Genomic DNA, 22,998 nt, shown 5'->3' with positions numbered 1-22,998 from the left:
ATCGCATTAGGCCGCGATCTCAACAGGTGAGTTGTTTTGATTCGTATATTTACAGAAAACGTATGCTATTATAATGATCAACAAGATTAGTATTACGGGGCATATACGCCAAACACTGGGCATCGCGTCTTTAGACCTGCACGAGGACGCATCTGAACCATACTCTGATCGCATCTTTGCATTGACTTTGTATGTTATCTAATCGCACAAATCGTTGAACTCGCCATAAATCCATGATTTATCTTTCTGTCTGATTCATGGCCGTCAGCAGTTGGGTAGAAGACAACAAATCCCATCATTCCACGCTCTTTCTTAGCGTCATCAAACCACGCGATTGTTATTGTTTTGGTAGTGCACCCTCTCGTGGCAGGTCCTACAACCTGTACCTTTAATGTGGCCATCTGTTGTTGCAGTCACTACTTTGTTGTTGTTGTTGTTTAGTCACTTTTACTGTGAAAAAAACTGGCCCGGGCCAGTGCTGCCACCTTGTGGAACAACTGGCTAGGTCAAAACCAAGTACAAAAATTTACGAGTGGTGCATGTATACATAAAATCGAAGTATGGCCTTTACATTGTAGATATGACTTGGGTAGATATAAAATGTTTCTGCGTACTTAATATTGTGGATAGCTGATTTTTTTCGTATTTTCAGCTTTAATTATAGTTTTAATAGTTTTTTGCATTTGTGTTATTTGTATTATTATTCTATAAAAATATTTCTATATAGTTTTAATTTACTTTTAATTTCAGATTTAGTTTTGGGTAATTTTACTAGGCTACGTTTACACATTTTTCATCTTAAAAAGTTTTTCAGCTTAATTTCAATTACCAAAATTTTTATTTTTATAATATTCATAGTTTTAGCTAGTGATAATAATGTTAGAAACATGTTAAATGCCACTCAGAAAGCCTTTGCAACTGCACAGAAATGTCTAGCATCACCAAAAATTGGTTACATCAGCATAAAGTTCCTTCAGAAAGGGAGAAACCCCTAAATCAAACATTTTTGTCTTTAACATGCACCGATAAACTATGCATAAAAAGACAAAGACCATTTATTGGGAATTTAAATAAACAAAAGAAATCAAGCCCCATCTGTCTGCCTCCCTTCCATGCATGGCTATGATCTGACCTTCCGGGTTTTCCATTCTCAGCCACACGCTGACCACAGCAACACTGCTCTCATCTCCATTACAATGCCTCTCAACCTCCAGAGAGACGGTTCATCGCTCTGTGTGGCCACCGCTAGTGCTATGTACACAACTTCCTGTGAGAGAAGCACTTCCTCCCCCTCGTTTGTGTAATAGTTCAAATATTCTTCCTCCATAAAACCTTCTTTCCCAACAAAGCCATTTACAGATGCACTTAAATCAATATCAGTCCGAGAGCAGAGTGAATACACACGGCTCCATTTAAAGAACGTTAGCCTAACGCTCCTCGCGCTAAGTTAATGTGTTGAAGGGTTATCAAGCCCGCCCTCTCAACAAGCAATCTACACACCGCCCGTATCAGAGGCACTCATACAGAAACCATCTATACCAATTACAGAACATTTTCTGAAGACGTGGATACATTAAAAACAATTATCGCCAAGTGCTGATGGATTGCAGTGTTGGAACACCTAACATGTTTTTATAAGTCTATGTTGGTAGGTGTGTGTGTGTGTGTGTGTGTGTGTCTGTGTTGGGAACCATTAAAATAAATAAATTCAAAGGAGAGATCGTCAGTCTAGCTCCTTCATTCAAACACACACACACACACACACACACACACTAACTTATGGACTGTAATGCATTCAAATGTCTTATGTTTGAGTTTATTTTTAAATTATTAATTTTTATTTTATATTCATAATTTTGTTCCCTTTAAAATCATAATAAAAGTAGGACAAACCAATACTACCATAATATACAAATATTTTTAAATATTAAAATAATTATTTTCACACAATTAATAAGGACTTTTGTATTGTAATAGCATGATTTTATTGCAATATGGTAGTGAGAATACTGCAATGATATTTTTTTTATAATTATAAATAAATATGCTTAATTAAATTCACAAAATAAATCACAAATAAATAAATTTAATTTATACAAAATATAGTCAAATGTCTTATTTTTCATTCTCATTTTTGTGGTGAAAACTGATTCAAATATGTCTATGACAGGCTTTCAGTGATTCATCAACGCAATTAAGAATTGCTTTATAATGCACTCAGTTATCTTCATAATGCACAACACTGGTGTTGTAGACAGTGTTTCGGGTGTGTTTCACACATTAATCACTGTGTGGGAGATTACGTTCATCTCTCATCTGCTTTATAATGAATACCTAAGGGTTAAGGGGCAAACTATGGCAGAAGAGGCATCTACATTGCACCAATGAGAACTTCCATGAGGATTTCTCACTATTTCCAATCTAAAAGCTCTCTTAATATGCATTTTTCTCAGCAGGAACATCTGAAAATAACATGTTAAATTATTCAAATGTTTGCAGTGATTCTGTCACACATATTTCCTCTTAATCTCTGACATTAAATGACAGAATAAATGCTCCGGGTTGGGATTTGATCGTGATTTAAGGTGGTGCTGCGGTGTGGGCTAGCGGAGAGTGAAGGGGGTTACGGTGATGAAGGAAATGCCCTTTAATGAGAGGAAGACGGGAAGCACTCCAATCAGCCCTTAGTGAGGCGAACATGAAAGCACAAAGAAAAATGCTAGAGGAAAACAAAGGAAGGAGCGATACGGAAGGAGAAAGAGAGAGAGAGAATTCTCCAGCCCTCAGTCTGCGTGAAAGGGGGGATGGTGGGAGTGACGGGGGTTTGGATGCTTTCTTTTCCATCAGAAAAGATCAGAGAAGCCCTTCCTCAATTTTCTCCGATAAGTGGTGAATTACCAGAGGCGCCGCTTCTTGTATGTGTGTCTGTGTGTGTGTGTGTGTGTGTGTGTGTGTGTATGTGGAAAAGTGGGAAGGGGTCTGACACAGTGTCGAATATCACATGCAGACAATCAGGAGACGTTCCGGGTCTCTCTTTTTCACACATGCTCACACACACACACACACACGGTCTAATTCACCATGTGATTCTGAGCAGAATAAAGAAACAGCACACTGAATAAAACACATCCTGAACAGCTTTTCTTTGTAATAATACAGCAGAATTTTCAATATTCATACATTCATTAAAAAAGTCGGGCCTAGCTATTATAAAGGCTACACTATCAGTCAAAAGTTTGTTTCTCATCAGTTTAAAAAAACTTTTTAATAAAGGCACGTTTAACTGTTTGAAATTAGTGTGAAAATAAATATATAGTAGATTGTGATACATAGATTCCTTCACCAAAAAAAACCCAAATCTACTTATTCACAAAAAAGACAGACAGGAGCTGGTCCAGATATACACTGTAGACTGACAAAAGTATTATTGTTATTAAGCATTAAAGTAACAAATTGTATTATTTAGTGCTGTCAAATCGATTAATCATGAATAATTAAATCCAAAATAAAAGTTTTTTTTACATAATGTGGGTGTGTACTTTGTATTTTTATATGAATATATAAATACCTACACACACATGTATATATTTAGGAAAAATATGTAATATATATTTATATTTATATTTATGTATAATATAAATCATATATATATGAAAAAATACATTCATAACTACATACATACATACATACATACATACATATATATATATATATATATATATATATATATATATATATATATATATATATATATATATATATATATATATACATATATACACATACATACATACACACACACACACACATAAATATTTATTAAATATGAATAAATAATAAATATATTTTTTATTTATAAATGCAAAGTACACACACAAACACACACATTATGTAAACAAACTTTTATTTTGGAGTGTGATTAATCGATTTGACAGCACTATTATCATTATTATTATTATTATTACTTATTGCATTCTAATGAGAATTGTGGTTAAAGATTTGCTTAGTTCAATTATAAGTAGAAATAATGATAATAGAAAATAAAAAATGCCCAAAAAAGGATTTAAATTAGACTAAATATTTAAGACAAAATATAAGCTAATTCTAAAAAAGCTTTTATTTTCTCTAAAATAAAATACATTTTTTTTTTTTTTTTTTTTTTTTTTTTATAAAACATGAAAAGGATAAGTTGGACAAGATGGCAAAGGAAAGGCTGCCAACAAGTGCCCATGTAAGTACTTCTATCATCTCAAATCCAAAGTCATGGGTTCAGTTCCCAGAGAATCAATGAAATGACAAAAAAATTAAATAATCCACTTTGGATAAAAGCATACAGTAAATACATAAATGAAAAAAAAAAATCAAGGCAAACAAGAGCTATTATGAATATGAAGAAGAAGCTCAAATCTCATACTTCCATTCCTGCCATTTCAACCAAATGTTTGAAAAAAAAAAAGTGTACTTTCATCCTGTGTAAGTGTGCTTTCCTCTCTATTTGCCATCTTTAGGAACTCAAGTCAAGTGCGTGTCCAAACCACACTGTTTGTCCGTCGGGCTCCTCAGAACATTCTAGCCAAATAAAAGCCGTCGACCATCAATGTCAAACAGCACACTCCCTGAAGTCTTACCTCTTTATCTGTGAGCGTGTAGATGTATTGATGGTCAGGGCTGAACAGCATGTCCCTCAAAATTGGGTTCCCTGCGCTCACCACCACGTTCTCATACAGCAGTGCAGGCTGGGTAATGGAATTCACCAAGATCTGAAACAAACAGAGAAGAGAGACATTTAATACACATCAAATATTGTCCAGTTTGGCTGTGATCTGATTTCTGTTCAGCATTCCGACTTCTAGAAGGTAGGAAAATAGGGTTATAATGGAAACTGTCAAAAGGTTTTTGGTTTGGTGTCTATTTAAGCTACATAATACATAATTTAACTCTGCAGGCTTCACATTGGTGCTTAAAGGGGAGTAACTCTGGCCTTGACCAATGCTAAACAAATGGATTTTGGTCAATAATAACCACACAGCCTCTTTTTCTGCTTCCTTCCTATGTTTGGCCCAGAGTCCCCCTCCCCGGCCTTACTGATGCAGGGTCAGGGGAGTGTGACCCCGGCATCCCGTGGTGTTTCAGGGCCTAATGATGTGCTCGGCTCCGGTGCCGCATCCCACTGATTAATGACCGTCCCCTTCGCAGAGCGCCATGGGAGCGCATTACCTGGGCCCTCTGACACCACCCCATCGCTAATGAAGAGAGCGCCTGCAGCACCTGAGTACACTAGAGCACCGGACGACCCACTTACAAAAACACAAAAGCCACTAAAGCAGTTCGGTTTCCCTCACAAAGGTCCACATCACAGAGCCATAGAGTTGCAGGAAGTTTTTAGCCGCCCACACCTGGGAGACGACAGTGTGGCCTATTTGGGTCAAACACTGCAGGCAGATCACAAGAACTAAAATTACACCTACAAACATCTGAAAATAGAGCCAACTTCATCAGCACTTCTTGTCTTTAACTAAAACCTAAAGTTGTGTGACATGACCTCATGTAAACTGCCATATTTATAGAACAACATTTATATGGAGGGGAAAAAATTCTCATTACTGGAATGGACAGAATTGGTGGACTTCCAAATCTTCTGTACTGATTTTGAGGGTAAAATCTGCATAATTCATTTTTTTTTTCATTATTAATTTATTTATAAGAACTAAGAGTATATTAGTATTTATAGTATTTATTGGTGGCTAAATATTTAAAATAATTAATAGTACAAAATATTTAATAAACCAATGCAAGTAGTGAAGAATATTAAGTAGTGCATAAGTCAGTCTAAATAATAATAGTAATAAAATACTACTACTACTACTACTACTGCTACTACTACTACTACTACTACTAATAATAATAATAATAATTATTATTATTATTATTATTATTATTATTATTATTATTAATATTTCTACAACTACTACTAATATTATTATTACTTATATTTTTCATATATTGGGAGAGATTTACATTTCAGTGTCATGAACCATTTATTTATTTATTTTTTGTTTATTCAAATAAATCTTAAACTACTATATTTTTGGTATTTTGAAATATAATAGAATAAAATAAATTTAGTAGTAGTGAATAACGAATAAGCCTACTCATGGCAACTCTTATCATTTTAAATACAATTCAGATGTTTTTTCATTTCTATTTTTTATTTTATTTTTTAAATCATATTTAAACTACTATATTGTTGGTATGTATGAACACCAAGTGAAATCAAATTGAAAATATAAGTATGAATATAAAACAAACAAACAATCTCCTTGATTTTTAGAATTATATTTCAAAATTATATTTTCAGCTTCAGGCTTTTTACACGATAACTTTGAGTCAGGTTTTTTTTTTTTTTTATTATATTCCCAATCTTATATTTCCAACTTCAGGCTGTTTACAATATTTAAATTAAATGTTTTCCATGATTATAAGAACCCTTTATATTGTTGCTAAGTGGGTGATGAAGGCGCGTAAGACAGCAAAGCAGTCTGGGACTTGGAGTCTGTTGTCTGTTTCTCCCTCCATCACTTCATTGAGCATTACTCCCACGGGACGTGGTTCATTATGAAGTAGTGGCAGATAACAGCTCAAGGACAGCACATCCTCTCCCTCAGACAACCCTTCTGGAACTCTTGCCAAGTAACGCTGAAGTTCCTGCAGTGGGACGCGAGCTGGAAGACAGAGAGAAAGGGTCTTCCCTTGTGTCCATGCAGGAGAACGCACGACAGGAGGGAGATGTTTTAGCCTCATGGAGCAAGAATACTAATCTAAAAATACTGCCTACTGCTGTGCTTTGGTTTATTGCCATTTTTGGACCTGCTTAATATGTTGAATAGCAGGACAATGCAAGTAACAAACTCCCCTGCAAGTTTCTCTGCAATATGAAACTGATTAAATGGGATAAACATATATAATTGTTCTTCAAGGGTGAGCAAGAGTTGCCATCTGCATTTCTCCACCCTTTTTCAGAGTCGTGCAGATTGACGTAATTGTGCAATGACTCTTCAAATATGCAGATTCTTGGCAGATGGCCCATCAATCGCTTAACAGGAAGAAGCAGCAAGAGCTGGAGAACTCTCTATCTCACGTTGCCTCAATAAAGGTGTCAGGAGAGATGGAAGTTGGAGGGTGAAAAAACAAAAACAAATCCAATTCTCCCCACTGACTGCAGGTGAATCCCAATACACCATAGTCTGGAGGGTTACTGCTACCGTCTCTGCTTTAGATACAACGTTCAATCACTTCCTGGGTAACAGGACCCACTGTGTAATACACTGAAATACAATTTAAGTATCTTTACTTAATTCAATGCATAACTTCCAATTCTTTGTAATTATTTAATAACTTTTGAGTAAAAATGTTCTGTTATTCTTTTTTTTCAGTGCACTTTTGTTTAAAGAAGTGTATACAGTGCTAAATACTATTATTATTAATTAATATTCATGAAATTTGATGTAAAATATTTATTTTTATTTAGATTAAAATTTTTAATTAATAAATTTTATATTTTTATTTACAAATATTTCACGGTATATTAGATATTTTCATTTTTTTCTTAGACCATGATTTATTTATAGTTTATATAGATCATATAGTTTTATTTATATTTTATTAATTTTTTTAAATAACAATTTAATTTATATATATTAGGGCTGCACAATTTTGGGACAAAATTACATTGGGATATTTTATTTTTCTGCGATATGTATCGCGATATGAAATCTAATCAAATTTTTTCTTACAAACAAAAGTGGGGTGAGCACACTTACATTCTCATTTTAAATGATTTAAACATTGACACCATTGTGTCAATTGATTATTATGTGTGAGGGAGAGAGAGCAAGACAGCGCTCGTGTTGTTTGAAGACGTTGAGCATGCGGCCAGGGCTCGCATATATATAGTTATTTAATATTAACATATGTAAAATAAACGATTTAAATTTAAATTCTAATGCAATATTAAATATATCAAACCATCAGAACTATATATGTAGATTTATTTATTTGCTTGTTTTAATATAATATTGAATATAATATTTTCATAAGAAGCAATCACTATATATATATAAACATACAAATAACAGCAATAGTACTGATATGTAGAAAAACAATGCCAAAGTACAACTGAATAAATTTGGAAAAAATAAATAACGCGTAACTTGCAGTGTCATGTTTCAACCACAGAGGGCAACATATAGTCCAGAATTTTGTAGTGAACCAATAAATGACGCTTCACCTTTAAACCAAAAACAGCCAAATGTCCTTGGGTATGACTTCTCTATGTGCTGTACTCTAATCATTCATACCAAAACAAATATCGAATTCACACTGTCTTATTAGATAAATATGTTACATGATTGCTACTTACATTATCTTCTTATGTTTATGGTCCCATTATAGTAAGTCATGACAGAATCATATCAGGACAGAAGCAACTGTGTCTAGCTTCCTGTAGCAGACTGCACATAATGAGCGCATAGGGTAATAATCTAAAATAGGAACCTATAAATTAAGAAACAGAGCCCTGCAGACTTCCTTAATGCTGGTCTATGGATGAACAATAATTAAGGTGGACCAGGGTTCACTGAAGGGTCACTCCTGACAGCTTTAGAGAAAATTGAAACAGGTCTGGCCTTTTCAATCTCGTCAATGTCTCCGCTAAAGCATGTCTGAATTTGTATGTGACCCTAAGACATTGATGAGGTCAACTGTCGGTAAAACGATAAACTGTCCTAGACATTAAAGAACTAGTGGCTGTCTCTTATGTAAGCCTTCACATGGGAAAAAGGAAGGAAAAAGGAAAGAAAAAGAAAGTTGTCCCTCACAGGCAGCCCGAAATTTCGGTGTACCCTGAAATACTATGAGAGCTTTGGTGGAGTGAATGATTGACAGGAGTTTTGTCACGAAACCCAGGCGTTTCTCTGCCGGAGACTGCGGCGACCCATCAACTCGCCGTTGTTGAAAATCATTTTACTCTGGCTTGGATGGGGAGCAGAGACATTTGGCTAATTAAATCAAACAGGAGGGCACTTTCCAGATGAGCCTGAATCCAATTTCATTAGTGCCCTCTCAGCCACGGATAATGTGCGGACCACGAGGTCGCTCTCGGACGTTTCGTGTCTTGACATCAACACGCTGGAGTATGATCAATAAAGGATGCTGAGTGGAATTACAGGATTGAAAGCATGATGGCTATTCCATGGACACTTTTTTGCTGCTGCTGGAGTTTGACCTCAGAGTTTGCACATCATCCTCATCTGGATGTTCAGAGGAAATGAAGCTATAATATTACAAATTAAAAATCATTAAAGCTCTTTTTAAAAAGCATATGACAAAAATACAATTTCCTAACACATTTGGATGCATTTTGTAAGAGTCCTTACCTAGTTTATAGATTAAATTGGGTGTGCCTTATGTCTATATTACCCTCTATATAGTGCACCATTCAGAACTGAATTGAAAATGCATTTTAAGATCCAGTTAAATACTAAATTTGAATTAAGGTACACAGGATATAGAATTGCAGTTCAATGCAAGCAAAATTTAAATATTGATTATTATTTATGATTCATATTAATAAATACTTTTTGGATTAATTCTCACTATTCCGCCACATGAGAACATTTGGAGCTCTTGTGCTGCTGCTTCACACTGATATCTATTCAATGTTTGTTTATCACTATGTTTTTGGTGTTTCTGCCCAAATGGAGCTGGGAAAATAATCTGGATTATTTTCTGGACTTCTCTCTTCACTCAAAAGGTTTTGAATGAGTAATCTGGCATTTTTTGTGATCCTTTCACACTGATCGGCTGTGAGCCCTCTCAATTCCTATCCATCTACTCAACATCTGTTACAGTGAGTCTCCGCTCATTCACAACTGCGATCATATTTAGAAGGTAATGATCTTTTTAACCTTTTTCAGTCGGGATTTCACCCAACTCATAGCACTGAAACTGCTCTTCTTTGTGTGGTTAATGACATTCTTCTGTCTATGGATTCTGGGTCAATGAACATCTTGATTCTTATCCATCTCAGTTCTGCATTTGACACAGTTTGCCATGTTTTACTTATCCCACATCTTTCTGATATTGGTATCACTGTTTCAGCTCTTTTATGGCCCGTTTCTTATGCCAACAACAGAAAGTTTTTTTACAAGAGTATAAATCCTCCACTGTTCCACTGACACAGGGTGTTCCTCAAGGTTCAGTTATCAGCCCTCTACAGTTCATCAAACTTAACAGCTAGCTTATTAACAATTAATAAGCAGCAAATCAGTAGTTTGAGGAAAGTCATAGTTAATAGTTAATATTAGAGGCTTTTATTAGAGGCAGGCCTTTATTTCTAATTCCATCTGTTTGATAAGAAATTGTTTTAAATAACCTGTTTTAAATTAAAAGCGATAGCGTTCCAGTGGACAGAGATCATAACATTAGCACAGAATCATTTCAGAATCCATCACCAAAAGAATCAGTTTGGTTCAGACGCCCTGTGTGTCAGTCTGCTTCATGCTGAATCACGCATGTGCAGCATCATCAGCTCATCAGGTCTCAAATTGGATGCGTCCGACAGAAACGCTTCTCAGTTCAGTGTACTGGTGATCCAAAAACCAAAGCAACCGGTTCTTGACTTTTCTTAAACTTTAAAACTTAAAACTTTCTTAAATTTTATTTGCCTGTGTTGACCATACCCCCCGGCCACTATAAAAGGCCCAACGTTTTTTTGACTACCAGTTTTTACTTGAGGAATTACGGTATATATATATATATATATATATATATATATATATATATATATATATATATATATATATATATATATAAAACCTTAAAATCCCACTCATGAAAAGTAAGCCAATTATACAATATTGAATTTTGCACAACCCTGCTTCATCATGTACAATATTGCTGTAATTTCCAAATGCCTTGAGAATCATGGTTTTGCAGGAAGAGTCGCTTAGTGCGAGCATCTCCAGCCTCTTTGACCCTTTTCTGGAGGGCATCCAAGATTTCCCATGGCACCTGCTGACTTCACAGTCTGCATCTTGCCAGCAAGAACAGAACCTGGTACACACAAACTCATTGGACTTGATCAGTGTGACAGATTACTCTGTGAAATTAATCTTCTTTCTCTGCCATGCTGTAGCTCTCGCTATAGGATGCCGGCCAAAAAGCAGCTGTGGACAGACAGTCCCAGTGGGCATGATGATAGCACGCCACTGCGCGGCTCCCGGGACCCAATGGACACTCCCCGGTGAGTTTCATCATTAATAAGACAAGGAAACAGGAGCAGGGTTGGTCTTTGCATGCTTGAACGGCTTGAATAAACCAGGGGTATAATCCAGCTGGAGACGCTGAAGATCAATGTCGCATCTGTTCAGTCTTTGTGTTGTCGTGTATGGCATCGTGGTGACTAAATGATAAGGGGGAAAGACGGAGTGAGTGAGAGAAGGGGGGAAATAATAAAGGAGGAAGGGGAGTCGATGCTCGGTTCCCGGAGAGCAGCAGGCATGTCTCAGCCTCCACCCTTTTTAATCTTTCAGGCTCTCCATGGGTACAGCATCTCCTCTGCCACTCACCCCCGCCGCTGCTACAAGCTCCACTCGCATGCTCTTGACATAACTAGGTCTCCCTGTGAATAATAAACCAGCCGCCAGATTCCTGCCTTTGATATGCAGCCCTTGAAGTAAAGATCGGCATCTGATTGAGCACAATCACTGGCTAATTAATGAGACGGAAGGCCCCCGCTGGGCCCTCACTGGCCCGACATGCTGCCACCACTGTCCATCCCGGCTCGTTCCCCTGAGAAGAACCCAGTAGAGCCTGGAGGAAGAGACTCGAGGAGCCCCCCTGGGACAGGCTTACGCAACGATGGCAGCGGCGAACAGATTCAGCACTGCAGATAACAAGATGAAAAATAGATCTTTCAGCTATAGGTAAGATTCGAAATGGAGAGAGATATATGTGCTAATGGTGTACAAATGATTTTATAGGTTATAATTGGCTTATTTGGCCTTGGGATGCACAATATATTGGCACCATACAATTATCGTTTGATATTGGATATATATACTGTATTTGGTGATGCTTAATTGCACATGGTAATTTAAAATTGTATATTGGTTATTAATGTTATGATGACTAAATTCACTTGTAGCAGTTAAAAAAACTGACTGTGGTACTTATTTTTTTATTTATTTTTTGACAAAATAGCATTAGCTTTAAATAGAACAATTGGAAAGGATAGATGCATGCTAATCATTAGCTCAAAATCTTCTGTCCATTGGCCTTTAGTTCTGTATTCTCATACCTTGTGTTCTAACTAAACCATTTTTACCCACCAGATGTTTCAACCGAGCAGGACTTAGACATGCTAATTAAACACAGCCCAACTGTCCCGCTATGCTAATCCTCATCCTGGAGATGCAAAAACAACTTGTGTACTGGAGGAAGCAGGTCAAAACCCTGAAAGCCATAGAGAGACTCATAGTCTTCACCGAGGGACAACTCTGTTATGCGGCACAGACAAAATATACTCATCGGCCCAGATGGGTTTTACGGGGAAAACAAGTGCACCTCGTGGGCATTGGGAACTAGGCAGTCTCAGAAAGCGGGGCGATGGGAGAACAGGCTAATCATAGTGGTCTCTAGACGGTGGCCTCAAAGCTCCTATTTTCTAACCCCAGCCGTAAACGTTTCATTATGACAGTTTGTGCAACAGATAGCAGCTCAAGCTCATTCGAGCTCGTTCCACTTCCCTTGCAATATCTGATTTGGCCCCGGGTTTGAAGGCTCCTCGGAGCATTGTGAGGAATTTCATTTCTATTTTCCTACTTGTCGTCTTTCCGCCATCCGCTCTCTCCCGTGCTCTATCTTTCCCTCTCAGACACCCCAACCCCCTTCAGGTCCTCTTGACACAACAGACGCACACCGGCAGTCAAGCAAGACAGACTGCGCGCTTAAAACTAGGTGGAAAAAATGGGAGTTTGCCCTGCAGTGAGTATGAAAGCAACTCCGGAGTCATCTCCATTTGTCACGAGCTGCACGCTGGAACTGCCAGGCCACTTCTCATACACTCAAACCTTTGACGAGAGTGAGCTACGGACAAAAATATCGAATAAATGGGATGCTATGGAGCTCAGCGTAACACTGAAATACCAATAGTCATTAGGGAAGCCTCCAGCGATGATTTCTTTAACTACACATTGTGCCTGCCTATACATCATCTCAGAATGCTAAATGGGGATCCAGACTGCACGTTTGTGAACACAAATGCCACAACTTCATCAGCGCATGAATTGGGTTATCAGATGCAAACGAATTTAGTTCTCTCAAGGCATCTCCCTCAACATTTGGTTCTGTAATAAATGGGAAAATCAGGAATTATTTCCAGATTTAACCTACATGGTTCATATGAGCACAACAATTCCATAACTGACGACCTTAAACTGATTTGAAAGTAACAAGATCAAAGTGCGACTGTAGGTTTCAAATTATGTCAGTTTAATTATGAACTTCAAACAATAACTGTTAGTGCATGTCAACTGACATTTTATTTCCCTCAGATAAGTCATTTAATTTCCATAGCTCATTAGTTCGCTAGAAATAAAACTGTAGAGAAGAGTATATTGTTAAAGTATAAATGTATTGTCAATTACATGCACTATTATAAAAGCATTGTATTTTACTTAATCATCAACTGATGTCTAATAGTAAAAAAAGAGACTATTAATTTTCATTCAATACAAAACCCAAAGCAGGTAAAAAACTAAATAAAATAAAAATCCTATTTTTCCCCCCTATACATTCTGATATATTTAGGCTTTTGAAAGTGTAAAACAATTATATTTTAAATGTGAGAAATATACTTTCTTCTTTCATACTGTTTCCAACTTACATTTAGCATGTATACTATGTTTGCCAGATTTTTGCCATATGGAAAAGGTCAAAACTTTGTAATTGGAGAAGGTCACATATATGGCTACATTTATTTTCCACAAACAGATGCTTGACTAAATGTGAACACACCCATGGATTGCAAGCTCAACAAAAATTCTGTAAAACCGAAAAATATGGAACAGTGTCGCAATCAGAGCATAACAAAGTACAATTTTAGAATACTAACGGTGCAATCAGACGGTTCTCAAAATATTTGCTCAAACCTTGTGTCCCTTTTAAGGGTCACACTCCACGCGACCAGCTATGCTGTTTGACACGGGTCTGTAATCCTCAATGGCGGCTCTCAGCAAGTGTTGGCAAACTGCCACCTGCAACAATGGAGTGAGGGAATAATACTGACAAAGCCAAACAAAAACTCTCCCATAAGGATGTGAACATACTTGACACATCAAAGTGAAGAGAGAGAGAGCGCAGCATTTTCCCAATCTCACCCCTGCAAGACAATCTGACATACCTGAGCACACAGAAAACACTGCATTTGAGCTCAGAGGAAGAGGACGAGCTCACTTGAGGACGGGCTCCACAGGGACAAACTACCTGGCAGTGCATTAAAACTAGAGAGAGAGAGATGCAAGATACAATCTGCAGAGGGTGAGCAGGTCAAAATAATCCTGGTGAAGCTTTCCTCTGTGACGCAAAGCATTGCCTTCAGCCAGACCTAAGACCAGTGGAAATGGTAAACATTACTATTATATAGTGTGCATTGGCTACTTTTTGGAAGTTGTAACTAATTATGAATCTAGATAAGGGAGGGTTTCATTGGCTATTTACTTTAGACCTAAGTCACATAAAACTGTTCATGACACATCTTATAAAAACCAGTACAAACCCTATCGATTCGAGTCTTTAATGTTTATGAAAGTGTAAAGTGCTTTATTAGAAAGTGAACTGGCTGTAAAAAGAAACTGACTTCCAAGAAAATTTCAATTTGAAAATAAGCTCCTTGTCACAGCAGATTTAATATGCTTATACATTAACATACATCTCTGCGTAACTTAAACCTGAAAGTCATTCTTAGACATAAGTGTTCCGATCTGAAGTGGGTTATTCAATGTTCCATTTAGCTCATAAATTTCACAGACAGATTGAAATTAAATTTGAGAATGTTTATGTGCATGCGTGTGTGCGCGTAGGTGGCTAAGTGTGTGCTGCCAATTAAGTTGCTCGTCTACTGTAAATGTCAATGCACATTGAGACACTTAACCTTCCATACAGACCCTCGGAGGAAAGGAGCACATTTCAAAGACGCTTATCGTTTTACAGCATTCCACATATTTCTCACAGAAACATCATCAACATTGACGTTCCGCAGAGCTGACCAACGCCAAATGGAATCCTGCGGACCCGAGAGAAGATTCTATGCAGCATGAAACGCCAGGGGGGCGTAAACAAGTGTGTTGCACTACAAAGAGCTGTCCCTGAAGAAACGGCTAAATGATGTTAGCATTCGATGCTCTGGATGTGTCTCCATTTACAAGAGAGAACCGCAAAACAGACTGAACATGAATGAACATGCTTCCTTGCCAATTACCTCTATAGATTAGTTTTGCAGGTAACATGCAGTCTTTTCTGTTAGCTGTTCATTACATGTCCATGTTTGGGAGTCTAAATCACTCAACACTCCATGTTCGTGCTCTGGTGTAAACAAAAGGGACTGTAACAACCATATGTTGTGCTAGCTTGCTAGAATGCTAGCTTTCTAAGCTTTGTTATAATTACATTATTGAGAGGAAGGCTAACTTTCTAGAAGTGGTTATGCTAGCATCATCAAGAGGAGGGCTAACAATGTTCATGCTAGTTATCAAGCGAAAGGCTGTTGTGCTAACCCTAAGGAGAGGACAGCAAGTTTTTTTTGTTTTTTGTTTTTTGGAATTGTGCTGCTAAAGAATTCTGAGAGGAAAGATAATGGGAGAAGCTGTTAGCAATACCCTCAGTTTAATTCAATGCTAATGTAAACAAGACTGAGAGGCATTAAAGAACAGGTTGGTTTCATAATGTTGAATACTAAAAATGGCATTTACCTTGACTTTATAATAATGGTCTAAGAGTCCATTTATACTTACTGCAATTTGCAGTGAAATTTATCCAAATACAAATTTATACAAATTAAACAAATAATGCCTCAATCAATCATCAACTTGGTTAGGATTGAAGGAGAGGTTTGGACTTGAAATAATCTAATCAATAAGACAATCAAACTATTTTCTCAATCTGATTCAAAAATACCTTGGGTATGATGAGTAGTTTTACAGGTACATGCATTTTATGTTCTACTAAATGTTTGCTAAAAAGCCATTCTGACATATGTTAGATTTCTTTTTGGATATATCATCCAAATTTACATAAACCATGTGCATAAAATAATACTGATGTTATGTACTCTCATTTTATTTATAAATTGTTTTATACATAATTTGTGAAACAATTGCAACAGCTCACTGAAAACAGACTAAAAAGAACAAGTTTAAGTCAACACAAGAGCAATATCTATCTTACGTCATTTTACAGCAGAGAAAAATTAAAAACTCCAAGACTTGATTAAGTTCCAGAACTAACTTTGCCAAGCCTGGAAAACAGTTAAAAAATTCTCAGGATTTTATGAAGTAGCAATATCTCAAAGGTCATGGCCTTTACAGTTCCAATGACTGAGAATCAAACAAATAGCACTTCAGGACAGCATTAAAAAAAATTAACTTACTGCCAACCAAAACGATTCACACACTCACTGCTTGCATGCACACTCTTGAAGTATGCACTGTCAGCAACCTCAAAGCACATGCTCACAGACACACATGAACAGATAGTCCTTTTACACAACAGAAACTCATGATCACAGGCACTCGCAAAAAAAAAAGAAAAACACACGCAAGATAAAACTAGCGACACACCGTCTCCTATGGGCATCGGCAAACTGTAGCATGGCACATTGTGAAACGACCTAGATTCAAGTTTGTTCACTCTCATTTCTCTCTCTCACACACACAGATGAGAGTATGCTAATGAGAGCAAAACTCCAGATTCCTATTCTGCCGGAAAGTGATGGGTGACACGAGAATATCACCCACTGTACTAACATTCCTGCCAGCATAAATCATGAATTCTGTATGCATGTCTTGTGTTTTGTATGTGTGCACTTTAAGAGAACAGTTGTACAGAGAGAGTCAGAACAATGGAACGTTTTTAGCAGGTGATCTAGGAAGGCCTAGTAAGAGAGCGCTATGTGTCTCAACAACACCTGCAGCAAATGAAGGGGAAAAGACTGTTATATGATGTGAGAAAAGTGAGAGGCAAATTAAAAATAAAAAACTCACCTAAAATTACTCTGAAGCAGAAAAAAATTCTTTAAAAAAAGTAGAAGCATATTTCCCATTTAAACTGAGAGAGCTTGTGTCCCCCAGATTTTGAGCAACAATGCAACATGGCAAAAAAGGAATGAATGAATGAATGCATGAATGAATGAATGGATCAAATTTGAGAGTGAAGACATTTACAATATAAAAAAATAAATAAATAAATAAAAATAAAAGATAAATCAGATAACTCCGGGGTGGGGGTCTTACATGCATTCCACAAAACTATTAAGCAGCACAGACTTTCAACAATGATAAAATTATATTAATAATATATTCTTAAAAAAAATATAACCTCAAACTTTTGAATGAGAGTTTATATAGAGGATCTAAATGTATAATAAATAAATAAATTGAAGTCTTTGATCAACTAAAAAAAAAAAAAAAAAAAAAAAAAAGAAAAGAAAAGAGAGTTTCTACCTGTCTGTGTTTGTAATGGGGTCCAAAAAAAAAAAATTACTGGTTTTGTTTAAGTTACCAGAGCTTAAAAACTAGTGAAAAACCAGCACATCCCATGTTATGTGCTAACATCTAAAACAAAGCCTTTTTGTTTCAGATCATAGAGAGCCACTTCTGGGTCTGCTTAGGCAGCTACCTTCTAAGTGTAGACTCAAATGAATCTGAAGTGACTGAACGGAAAAGCTCCACATGGGCAACAACTGTAATCTCCACACAGATAGCATTCCTCATGAGAATCACACAAGAGACAGACAACAGATTCCAATATAGTTTTTCATTAGCACATCGCTAGGCTAATGACACGCAATGAGCACACAGCAGGGATCATTGTAAATAAGCACAAAACAGAAGCATTTTACTCGCCATAGCACTATTTTTAAGGACCAGGAACATGACTGTGGTGCTGGATCCTCAGATGAGCTGTCGTATTCCCAGTAACCCTCAGTGACACCCGGGACACAAAGGGTCACTAATGCAGCCTCACGCTAATCGCTTAGTGTGGAGCCACAGCAGGTCAGCCAGGGGCAGTGATGATTACCTCAACATACTGTATACGTGCCGTCCTGCTGACCACACAAACACACACATGGCTCTTATAAAAGAGAGAGAGTGGCCGCTATCAGCCTTTAGCATGTAGCTGTTCACTGAACACAGTATAGTGTAGTGATAACAGCTAGGCTATGTCTCTGTGTCATGGGGTTTTCTAGCTCATATTTTGCTGAGAGAAATAAGGCTTAAAATAACAAAAAAGGGGCTTAGAAGTATGACAGCATGAATAACATCAGTATAGTAACCACTATTTCTGACAAAATAACATATTTAATAGTTATTATGGCTACTGCAATAACAACAGCATCAATAATAATACTAATACCTAATCTTAATCTCATACATAGGGCCCATTTCTGGGGTGTTTGACTGGGTTTAGTTGCAGTGACGCCTCCTGCCAGTAGAGGGAGTGAGAGGAAATGTAGTCCCTGAGCATCTGCGTCTCCCACTCTGTGGTCACAGGCTAGCAAATTAAAACAATCCATCAACATTATGGCTTTTAATCCACACATTCCCCGTAAACACCTATTTCTTTACCCTCTCTTTTTCTCCTATATCCTCTCTCTCTCTCTCTTTCTCTCTTTACTCCAGGCCTTCATTCTGTATTACAATAGACACTAAATCATTAACCTACTGCAGCATGTAAAGGGGCTCCTGCGTGACTGAAGACACCACAAATGAGCAATTTCAGCAGGCAGGGAGAGAAGCACTTTTAAGGGGATCTGCGGTTCAAACAGAGGTAAAAAAAATAATAGATAGAAGAAATATACAGGGGAGAAAACACTGCATAAAGTTACTACATATGGTTATGCATCTTATATGCTGACGCTGAGGCTGACGAGGTCAAAGCTCAAAGTTCAATGATCATAACCTCTGACTGCCAAGTGGAAAGAGACATTACTGAATGACACTATTAAAAACAAAGGTTCTTTATTGACATCGATGGTTCTATAAAGAACCTTTAACTTTACGAAATATTTTCACTTCACAAATTATTCATTGTAGTGGAAAAAGTTTTTTTAGATTATGAAATGTTCTTCACTAAAATAAATAAAAAAAGTTATTTTCAGAACTGCTCAATGGAAGGTTTCTTTAATGAACCCCAAATGGTTCTTCTATGGCCCTGCTGCAAAAACAATCTTTTCGGAACCCTTGTTTTTATGGGTCTACAACTTGGGAAATCAACTTAGACTATTAATCTACGAAAACATTCCACACTGCAGAATTCCCAGCACAGTCAACTCAAAACTTGAAAAAAAAAAATCCACCATTCAAGTATGCATTGCTTTACGTTTCAACCTATCTGGCCTCCGAAACGTCTAAACTGCAAAATGGACACCCTGACAGCACTATAAACTGACACTTTGAAGGGCAAAAGTCCTATCTCTAACCCAAGAGCGCAACCATTAACGCTATCGGCCCCAGCGCAGCCGATTCTAACCCCTGTCTTCTTCCTCCCTGTCCTCTTCAATAACCTTTGTCATGGCCGCGTGGCGCAGGGCAGCAATGAGCCTGGCACTGGCCGTGCGATAAGAGAGGCCTGCCGCATGTATGCACACCGCTGTATTCAGATGTGTAATTACAAAGGAAACGATAAGCCCGCTCCAGAGGGACCGCACCACTAATTACTGAGCCACCGGAGCTTCAAATTGCCATTTAAAGCAGCCATACACAATTACACAATGCCACATTCCTGGTTTCGTCTGCACTTCGATGGCAAAGCGGGGCAAGAAAAAGGGCCCGGACTAGCCGAACTCTGAGTTATGGCTGTTTACGACCGACCTGACAGGCAGAGCGGTGCAGAGGAGAGAGAGGGTTTGGTGCAAGACACCTCAGAGACTGGAACTGGAAGGATATAATGCTCCCAAACTCAAAGTCTACATCCAAACGAATGTTTAGATACGACAAACAAAACATTCCCAGAGTGTTGCGACATACGCATGTAACTCCGCCCATGTCCCGCCTTCTCTGTCCAAGGGGGGCCAGAATCTCTGGCAAAACATGAGCCACACAAATAGCGAGTGGAAAAAAAAGAGAGTGAAGCAGGAAAGTTAGTCATTTTGTGGTTGTGAGAGGAATGTCCTAACAGACATGAGCCTGCCAAAAAAAACCAAGCAATTTCCCCCCAACCCCCTTTTCTCGCCTTCAAACACACACGGACAACTACACACTACCCGCAAGCGCATTTTAATTCATCCAGCATAAGCATAAAAGGATTTTGGTGCAACTTTCCACCGACTGTCTCATCTTCTCTCATGTATCGAGATTGCAAAAACACCCACCCAGGCCTTCAAAGGCCTACAATGTATTGTGGAAGTGTAAAGAAAGCAGCCGAGTAACCTGATAGACCACTAATGATGTGTCTCATTCATTCACTGGCCGCTTACAGATGGATTAAATCAAATGCATTATGGGCTTTCTGGTCTTTGGGGGCTTGTCCATGGGGACTGATGAGTTCATAATGGTTCTATACAATGAAGTATAAGAGCGTGTGTGAAACCACAGCGGCTTCTGCTGACTTTCAGCTCATCCTCCAATTCATTTAACGGACGCTACACAGTTAAAAACGAGCCTGAATCAATCCATCCATCAATTACAGGAAGTTCGGGCATTAATCTAATCTGAGGCTGAACCTGATCCCGGTCTCCGGTAGCGAGGGGAAACCACAAAACTCAACCTCTCTGCCAAGAGTCTCGTGTCCTCTTCATCTCTCTTGCTCTCCGGCGTGAGGGTTAACCCACAACGAATGTCTTCAGAACTCCACCGCACCAATAAAACGGAGGGATTGATGGTTGTCCGTAAAAGCTGAGTTGTTAAAAATGGGACTACACCGCAGAGAAGACATGTGTGATATAAAGGGAACATTCACACAAAAATGAAAATCCTGACATCATTTACTCTTACTTTACGTTGCTCCAAACCTGTTTGCTTCCAGTTTTCAGAATCTGATATTAAGCAGGATTCTCAAACTGATCTTCATATAATAAAAGAGAAAGAAGACCTTACAAGGCCCAGAAAACAAACAAACCAAAAAAGTTTAAAAAAAAAAACTATAAAAAAATTCAAAACAAACACAAAATGGGAAAAACTAAGCTAAAATGAAACGCTTTTTTTTTCTTTTTTTTTTTGCCACAAAATAATTTCTTTGAAATAATAAACTAAAACGTTGGGGAATGAATGGAACCTTTTATTAAAAAAATAAAACACCAAAATAAAATAAAACTTGGTGGAAATATAATAATGGTCTCATGACCAATCATTTAGCAAAAAGTGTAATATTTTTACAATCAAATCAAACAAATTAAATAAAGTGCTCACACAAAGCTATCAAATAGTTTGAGAAGACCTGAAATATAACGCAAACGACAAACACCAATTAAGGGTGCTTTTTGATCTTTTTTTGGAATTTGACAGCTATTGGTCCCCATCTACAGACACTGAAGGCAAAAGAGAAGCATGAACATATTAGTTATTATCTGCTTTTGAGTGTGACTGAAGAAAACGAGTCATATGGGTTTGGAGCAACGAGTAATTAAACAATGACTTTAAAACAAGGTGAAAAAAAAAAAAAACGTACAGGCAAAGATTTCCATACAAAACGGTTTCACGACCACAAACAAATGTGTGAGAGCCTTTGTTTGTTTTCTTCGTTCTCCTTGAATGGCTGCCATGTTTGGCATGTCTTCTCAGGATCTCTGTGTACGTGTGTTCCGCTACAATAACTTGCCAGTCGCACACGGCAGTGTATGTATGTGTGTGTGTGTGTGTGCACACGTGTCAATCCAGCTTCACTCCTGTGGTGCCACACGCAGGTTGTAAATGAATATGAATGGCCATGAGAAGCCCTGGGAGGAGGCCGCTCGAGGCTATGCGCACTGGGCATCTATTAATCTTAGAGAAACTGACACATGGGAATAACCTAAAACTGCTCTCAAACAAACCAGCCGGGCCAAAAACGCACCTCAACTCACAGCCAAACCACAGCAGCATGACGTCGAGGACTAACTTTCGAAGAATACATGCTACATTATCTTGGAATGGACTTTGTATATTGCACTTAAAAATGTAGTTGACAAATTGCACTAAATGTATACATTACCAGTCAAAATATTCTAACAATTACATGTTAATATCTGAATTTAAAAAAAATTCAAAATACAGCAAAAACAGCAATATTTTGAAATATTAATTTGCAATTCAAAATAATTGTTTTCTATTTTAATATTAACTAATATTTTAATCATATTTTAACATTACTCCATCATTCAAAACATTCTAATAATAAACATTAAATGTTTATAAAATTGTAAATAATATTAACCAAAACAACTTAATTATTCAAAATTTTTGACTGGTAGTGTCTAAACATACACATTTATATAGTAATTAATACATTAAAATATAATCCGACCAATATTTTTTTTATAAATTACCTGCAACATTAAAATATCCCAGAACAGATGCAACAGCACAAGGTTTGAGTTCACAAGACGACAAGCCGTGCCTTTGCTTCAGTCAAATGAGATACAGCACAGCCCATTAGCCACGCAGTACGGAAGGCTTTTTGTTTGTGGTCATGGTAGACAGACATTGTTCCTCATGTTTGGCATTCCACGTTTCTCTCTTCATCAGC

The 22,998-nt window shown here is 37.4% G+C and overlaps 1 protein-coding gene across 4 annotated transcripts in view; it reads right to left on the bottom strand.

Moving 5' to 3' along the window:
* Positions 1 to 22,998, bottom strand: part of plxna1a (plexin A1a) — a 201,377-nt gene that overhangs the window by 96,471 nt on the left and 81,908 nt on the right. For 3 of the 4 annotated variants that reach the window (XM_026200139.1, XM_026200138.1, XM_026200137.1), the window contains one exon: positions 4,629 to 4,760. In XM_026200139.1, the coding sequence (XP_026055924.1) occupies positions 4,629 to 4,760 (132 nt within the window). Of the gene's footprint in view, positions 1 to 4,628; positions 4,761 to 20,147; positions 21,282 to 22,998 lie in introns of those variants that run through there. The other variant, XM_026200140.1, reaches the window with a different exon arrangement.

The sequence above is a fragment of the Carassius auratus genome, chromosome 23, assembly GCF_003368295.1.
Source record: "Carassius auratus strain Wakin chromosome 23, ASM336829v1, whole genome shotgun sequence".
In the NCBI taxonomy this organism is placed as follows: Eukaryota; Metazoa; Chordata; class Actinopteri; order Cypriniformes; family Cyprinidae; genus Carassius; species Carassius auratus.
This window is presented reverse-complemented; position numbering and strand designations above follow the sequence as displayed.